General features: G+C 35.6%; 2 protein-coding genes across 3 annotated transcripts in view; both read right to left on the bottom strand.

Moving 5' to 3' along the window:
- The window catches only part of LOC149899395 (uncharacterized), a 57,312-nt gene that overhangs the window by 26,471 nt on the left and 23,201 nt on the right, over positions 1-7,640 (bottom strand). The gene's annotated exons all lie outside the window — the stretch shown is intronic.
- Positions 110-1,652, bottom strand: LOC149899397 (peptidyl-tRNA hydrolase 2, mitochondrial). Its single transcript, XM_090114774.1, has 2 exons — positions 1,301-1,652; positions 110-728 (listed from the first exon to the last, which is right to left on the bottom strand). The coding sequence occupies exons 1-2, from the start codon at positions 1,418-1,420 to the stop codon at positions 363-365; spliced, it is 486 nt and encodes a 161-aa protein (XP_089970900.1). The 5' UTR covers positions 1,421-1,652; the 3' UTR covers positions 110-362.

Below are 7,640 nucleotides of genomic sequence, written 5' to 3'. Positions count from 1 at the left end.
TATTTAAAGAGAATAAATGTTCATTATACCATATTTTGCATCTTATATCTTTACTACACCTCAAAAAACTCTGCGCAACTATAACCGTTATCTAAAAAGAACGAAAAAGTTAATCTAAACGCTTTAATCCGAATAAGCTCACTTTTAAAATATGTGTTATGAAAATTTTTTCAATAAATCAACAAAATCTCAATAGTTTTACCTTATAATATGAAGTAGCAGATAAAGTATAACAGTACGTATTTACAACAAACTTATGAAGAATGCTGCATTTAAAATGCAAGGAACACAATAAAATTATATTAAATGCACAATTCTTGCAATTGAACATCATCTTGTTACACAAGAGCTAAGGCACATGTTTACAATAATTTCAAATGTCCAGTCACTTTATCCACCACGTCTTTAGGTGCTGGTCCGACACCCAACACTGTTATTGAATTAGGTGCAATCTGAGTCCGGCCTGCGTCTCTTATCATGGATGTTATGATTCCCATTTTCTTTGCGTTATCTGCAATTTGTCTCATATCATCTACCGAGTCTGTTTTCACTGCAACCTTGGCTTGTCCGGTGGCTTGCCAACACCTAAGACCCTCTGGATCTCTCTTTAATGCCTTCTCGAAAGCTCCCACGGCAGCGTGACCACATTGAGCTGCAATTTTGCCTTTACTCATGCCCAAGTCTGTTCTAACTACAAGCACTAATTTGTATTCTGATCTTGAAGCAAACTGAAAACCAAAAAGATTAAATTAAGTTTTGTTTTGTAATTTAATAATTATTATCAGACTAGCTGCACTCTGCGGTTTCACCCGCTCTAGATTGTCAGTAGATTATAAGTCAAAACCATTATATAGAGCTTTTTTACAAACAATTAGAGCTAAACAATTAATAAAATGTACATAATAATATTCGCAAATATAATATTATAAAGCTGAAGAGTTTGTTTGTTTGTTTGAACGCTCTAATCTCAGGAACTGCTGGTCCGATTTGAAAAATTCTTTCGGTGTTAGATAGCCTATTTATCGAGGCACGCTATAGGCTATATATCATCACGCTAAGACCAACGGGAGCGGAGCAATGTGGGTGAAACCGCGAGGCACAGCTAGTTTTAGATAAAACTTAAATGAATTTGCAGAGAAAAAAACTGCGTTATCACCTTACATTTTTTAAATAAAAACAAACCATCTAGTGAAGCACTTATGGGTCACCAAGCATTTCTCCATTCGACTTGTCTAATAAATAAGTTATTATAAAGAATCATATTTTTTAAGCATTACTTTTAAACTATCACATAAATTACCTTTTTTATAGTGTCTGCGGTTTCTTTGAATGATCCCAAGTATCTTTTTATAGCAAAGAAAGATATACCAATACATAAACCACATCCCAAACCCGCCAAAAAAGATACATTGAATTCCATTTTCTTTTTTGAAGAAATGATGAAGTTTGACAAGGCTATGGGTTTTATTTATTTTATAGTGATGAAGTGTATTTGCAGCAAATTTCACAACAGCTGTAATTTTATTTATTTATGCTTGGTTCTTTGCAAGTTCTTTGAAACTTTTATTATAAATTATGATGAATAACCTCATTCTCAGGCTCTCAGCCTCTTCATTTGACACACACTTCGTTGAGGTTGACACTTGAGTCTTGACAGTTGACAGTATCAACCTGACACTGACTCGTGTATGCTCGTGTAGGTCGTAGGTGTAGGATATAAGCTTCTTGGTGTAGGTACATGCCTTGCTAAATGCATAAACCACACGGTCTATACATATCTTAGAGTATATATTACAATAGTATAGAGCGCGTGTATTGCACAAATTGCCTAGTGCGCATCGTAGGCAGATGAGCTATAGATACTTTATACATGTGTGTGTGACAAATAGGGATGGGTAGATATGAATTGTGTGTTGAGCTATCGATAAGTTATGCAAATAAATATGTATCATAAGTAAATTTTATGTTCAATATGTTATTAAAGGATAAATCCATACTAATATTATAAATGCGAAAGTAACTCTGTCTGTCTGCCTGTTACTCAATCACGCCTTAACTACTGAACCAATTTGCATGAAATTTGGTATAGAGATATTTTGATACCAGAGAAAGGAGATAGGCCACTTTTTATTGCGAAATATGTACAATAATATTATGTAGTAGTTAATAGTATCAAATCTTTTTTATTTCTTACTTTTCCGTTTTTGAAGTCGGTTGTTTTTAACGCAGTTATTTTTATTAAATACTTTTTAGTGTATTTTTTAACACGAATCAAACGAGCCCAAACTCGATAAAGTTGAGTCAATATATTACTGAGTTCCTATGGCCACCTTCCGATTCCATCATCAAATCAGCTTCATGTCATCGCTATCAAATTTACATACGTATACAAAATTTCAGCTCAATCGGTTACCGGGAAGTGAATCAAAGTTACTTTGTGCTTGCTACATATCAACTTAGTCATCGACTACAGACAAAAATGCTCATAAAATAAAAACTAATGGGCCTATCCGAAAAAAAATATTTATGGGACCAATTCGACACCATCCCGCATCGAACAAAAAAAGAATCACGTAAATCGGTTCAGAAACCTCGGAGTAATCGGTGTACATACATAAAAAGAAATATACCGGCCGAATTAATAACCGCATAAAATCGCACGGAGAGCTTAATATTCACAAAGAACTCATCGCACGGAGAGCTTAATTTTCACAAAAAGCTTTAATCGCACGGAAAGCTTAATTTTCACAAAAAGCTCTAATCGCACGGAGAGCTTAATTTTCGCAAAAAGCTCTAATCGCACGGAAAGCTTAATTTTCACAAAAAGCTCTAATCGCACGGAGAGCTTAATTTTCACAAAAAAGCTCTAATCGCATGGAGAGCTTAATTTTCATAAAAAGCTCTAATCGCACGGAAAGCTTTATATTCACAAAAAGCTCTATTCGCACGGAAAGCTTAATTTTCACAAAAAAGCTCTTATCGCATGGAGAGCTTAATTTTCACAAAAAGCTCTAATCACACGGAAAGCTAAATTTTCCCAAGAAGCTCTAATCACACAGAGAGCTTAATTTTCACAAGAAGCTCTAATCACACGGAGAGCTTAATTTTCACAAAAAGCTCTAATCGCACGGTGAGCTTAATTTTCACAATAAGCTCTAATCACATGGAGAGCTTAATTTTCATTAAAGGCTCTAATCGCACGGAGCTTAATTTTCACAAAAAGCTCTAATCGCACGGAGAGCTTAATTTTCACAAAAAGCTCTAATCGCATGGAGAGCTTAATTTTCACAAAAAGCTCATATCGCACGGAAAGCTTAATTTTCACAAAAAGCTCTCATCGCACGGAGAGCTTAATTTTCACAAAGAGCTCTAATCCCATGGAGAGCTTAATTTTCACAAAAAAGCTCTATTCGCACGGAAAGCTTAATTTTCACAAAAAACTCTAATCACACGGAGCTTTATTTTCACAAAAAACTCTCATCGCACGGAGAGCTTAATTTTTCTCATTAAGCTCTAATCGCGGGGAAAGCTAAATTTTCACAAAAAGCTCTAATCGCACGGAGAGCTTAATTTTCACAAAAAGCTCTAATCGCATGGAGAGCTTAATTTTCACAAAAAGCTCTAATCGCACGGAGAGCTTAATTTTCACAAAAAGCTCTAATCGCATGGAGAGCTTAATTTTCACAAAAAGCTCTTAACGCATGGAGAGCTTAATTTTCACAAAAAGCTCTATTCGCACGGAAAGCTTAATTTTCACAAAAAAAGCTCTAATCGCACGGAGAGCTTAATTTTCACAAAAACTACTTAATCGCACGGAGAGCTTAAGTTTCACAAAAAGCTCTAATCACACGGAAAGCTTAATTTTCACAAGAAGATCTAATCACACAGAGAGCTTAATTTTCACAAGAAGCTCTAATCACACGGAGAGCTTAATTTTCATAAAAAGCTCTAATCGCACGGAAAGCTTAATATTCACTAAAAAATAATCGCATGGAGAGCTTAATTTTCATTAAAAGCTGTAATCGCACGGAGAGCTTAATTTTCACAAAAAACTAATCGCACGGAAAGCTTAATTTTCACAAAAAGCTCTAATCACATGGAGAGCTTAACTTTCACAAAAAGCTCTAATCGCACGGAGAGCTTAATTTTCACAAAGAGCTCTAATCACACGGAGAGCTTCATTTTCATAAAAAGCTCTAATCGCACGGAAAGCTTAATATTCACTAAAAACTAATCGCATGGAGAGCTTAATTTTCATTAAAGGCTCTAATCGCACGGAGCATAATTTTCACAAAAAGCTCTAATCACACGGAGAGCTTAATTTTCACAAATAGCTCTAATCGCATGGAGAGCTTAATTTTCACAAAAAGCTCATATCGCACGGAAAGCTTAATTTTCACAAAAAGCTCTAATCGCACGGAGAGCTTAATTTTCACAAAGAGCTCTAATCCCATGGAGAGCTTAATTTTCACAAAAAGCTCTAATCACACGGAAAGCTTAATTTTCACAAGAAGCTCTAATCACACAGAGAGCTTAATTTTCTCAAGAAGCTTTAATCACACGGAGAGCTTAATTTTCATAATAAGCTCTAATCGCACGGAAAGCTTAATATTCACTAAAAACTAATCTCATGGAGAGCTTAATTTTCATTAAAGGCTCTAATCGCACGGAGCTTAATTTTCGCAAAAAGCTCTAATCACACGGAGAGCTTAATTTTCACAAAAAGCTCTAATCGCACGGTGAGCTTAATTTTCACAATAAGCTCTAATCGCATGGAGAGCTTAATTTTCACAAAAAGCTCTAATCACACAGAGAGCTTAATTTTCACAAGAAGCTCTAATCACACGGAGAGCTTAATTTTCATAAAAAGCTCTAATCGCACGGAGAGCTTAATTTTCACAAAAAGCTCTAATCGCATGGAGAGCTTAATTTTCACAAGAAGCTCTAATCACACGGAGAGCTTAATTTTCACAAAAAGCTCTAATCGCACGGTGAGCTTAATTTTCACAATAAGCTCTAATCGCATGGAGAGCTTAATTTTCACAAGAAGCTCTAATCACACAGAGAGCTTAATTTTCACAAGAAGCTCTAATCACACGGAGAGCTTAATTTTCATAAAAAGCTCTAATCGCACGGAGAGCTTAATTTTCACAAAAAGCTCTAATTGCATGGAGAGCTTAATTTTCACAAGAAGCTCTATAATCACACAGAGAGCTTAATTTTCACAAGAAGCTCTAATCACACAGAGAGCTTAATTTTCATAAAAAGCTCTTATCGCACGGAGAGCTTAATTTTCACAAAAAACTAATCGCACGGAAAGCTTAATTTTCACAAAAAGCTCTAATCGCATGGAGAGCTTAATTTTCACAAAAAGCTCTAATCGCACGGAGAGCTTAATTTTCACAAAGAGCTCTAATCACACGGAGAGCTTCATTTTCATAAAAAGCTCTAATCGCACGGAAAGCTTAATATTCACTAAAAACTAATCGCATGGAGAGCTTAATTTTCATTAAAGGCTCTAATCACACGGAGCTTAATTTTCACAAAAAGCTCTAATCACACGGAGAGCTTAATTTCACAAATAGCTCTAATCGCATGGAGAGCTTAATTTTCACAAAAAGCTCATATCGCACGGAAAGCTTAATTTTCACAAAAAGCTCTAATCGCACGGAGAGCTTAATTTTCACAAAGAGCTCTAATCCCATGGAGAGCTTAATTTTCACAAAAAGCTCTAATCACACGGAAAGCTTAATTTTCACAAGAAGCTCTAATCACACAGAGAGCTTAATTTTCACAAGAAGCTTTAATCACACGGAGAGCTTAATTTTCATAAAAAGCTCTAATCGCACGGAAAGCTTAATATTCACTAAAAACTAATCGCATGGAGAGCTTAATTTTAATAAAAAGCTCTAATCGCACGGAAAGCTTAATATTCACTAAAAACTAATCGCACGGAGCTTAATTTTCACAAAAAGCTCTAATCACACGGAGAGCTTAATTTTCACAAAAAGCTCTAATCGCACGGTGAGCTTAATTTTCACAATAAGCTCTAATCGCATGGAGAGCTTAATTTTCACAAAAAGCTCTAATCACACGGAAAGCTTAATTTTCACAAGAAGCTCTAATCACACAGAGAGCTTAATTTTCACAAGAAGCTCTTATCACACGGAGAGCTTAATTTTCATAAAAAGCTATAATCGCACGGAAAGCTTAATTTTCACTAAAAAATAATCGCATGGAGAGCTTAATTTTCATTAAAAGCTGTAATCGCACGGAGAGCTTAATTTTCACAAAAAACTAATCGCACGGAAAGCTTAATTTTCACAAAAAGCTCTAATCGCATGGAGAGCTTAATTTTCACAAAAAGCTCTAATCACACGGAGAGCTTAATTTTCATAAAAATCTCTAATCACACGGAAAGCTTAATATTCACTAAAAACTAATCGCATGGAGAGCTTAATTTTCATTAAAGGCTCTAATCGCACGGAGCTTAATTTTCACAAAAAGCTCTAATCACACGGAGAGCTTAATTTTCACAAAAAGCTCTAATCGCATGGAGAGCTTAATTTTCACAAAAAGCTCATATCGCACGGAAAGCTTAATTTTCACAAAAAGCTCTAATCGCACGGAGAGCTTAATTTTCACAAAGAGCTCTAATCCCATGGAGAGCTTAATTTTCACAAAAAGCTCTAATCACACGGAAAGCTTAATTTTCACAAGAAGCTCTAATCACACGGAGAGCTTAATTTTCATAAAAAGCTCTATTCGCACGGAGAGCTTAATTTTCACAAAAAGCTCTAATCGCATGGAGAGCTTAATTTTCACAAAAAGCTCTAATCACACGGAAAGCTAAACCAAGTGGGAACAGTAGGCACAGGTGGGAACAACACGACGTTCCCGCCGCGCGCGCTCGTAGTCGTGGTTGAGTGCTGACGAAGTGCGTTGCTCTGGATTTTAAGCTATTGCATAGCTTCTATCGCGGGCCTTGAGCGCGGGGACCGAATCCAGAAATTTAATAATGAAAAACCTCACGCTCCCCACTCCGACGCGCGCGGAGTTGTGGCTTGAAGGCACAGCATGCAATAGCTTTACCGCGGCAGTCCCCAAGTGCCACACGTCTTTTATTTATTCATATCTAGGAATAAACATGGTGAAATGAGCAGTTATATCTTGCAAAAACGATACTAGAAAATACACAAAATTGAAATCCAGTATCACATTTCATCAGTAAGTCGATTGTTATACTTATTTTTATGAAAATAAATCTAGCATCGCGCGGGTGAAGGGGAGGTGGGAGGCGGACACGCGCAGGCTCGCTCGCGCGCCTCACTACCGCCATGTTATCGTAGTGATGTGACCTGACCAACGCTGTACTCGATATAAAGTTTACTAGAAGAACTGTTTTTTAACAAATTATTTAACTATTTAACTTTAAAATTAAAACTCTTTTAAAAATTAAAATCTTATAAATAATTTGTGGTGTGTATTGTATGATAGACTTTCTAATATTATGAATGCAAATGTATTATAGTGTAAATGTAAAGTATGTAATGTTACGATATATTTTCTGAACCGCTAAATTGATTTTGAAAATTTTATAGTAGAATGGATAAAATTAAATAAAAAAATTATTTATATGA

The sequence above is a fragment of the Colias eurytheme genome, chromosome 21, assembly GCF_061535395.1.
Source record: "Colias eurytheme isolate Ceu_HAF_F1 chromosome 21, ilColEury1 Martin Lab GWU primary, whole genome shotgun sequence".
NCBI lineage: Eukaryota > Metazoa > Arthropoda > Insecta > Lepidoptera > Pieridae > Colias > Colias eurytheme.
The sequence above is the reverse complement of the archived record's forward strand: the minus strand, read 5'-3'. Positions and strand labels throughout refer to the sequence as shown.

Bases quoted from the DNA above. Each gene is read 5' to 3' on its own strand.
- LOC149899397 (XM_090114774.1), bottom strand. From the start codon at position 1,420: ATGGAATTCAATGTATCTTTTTTGGCGGGTTTGGGATGTGGTTTATGT. The intron at 729-1,300 runs GTAATTTATGTG...TTTGGTTTTCAG, and splicing joins CCGCAGACACTATAAAAAAG to TTTGCTTCAAGATCAGAATA.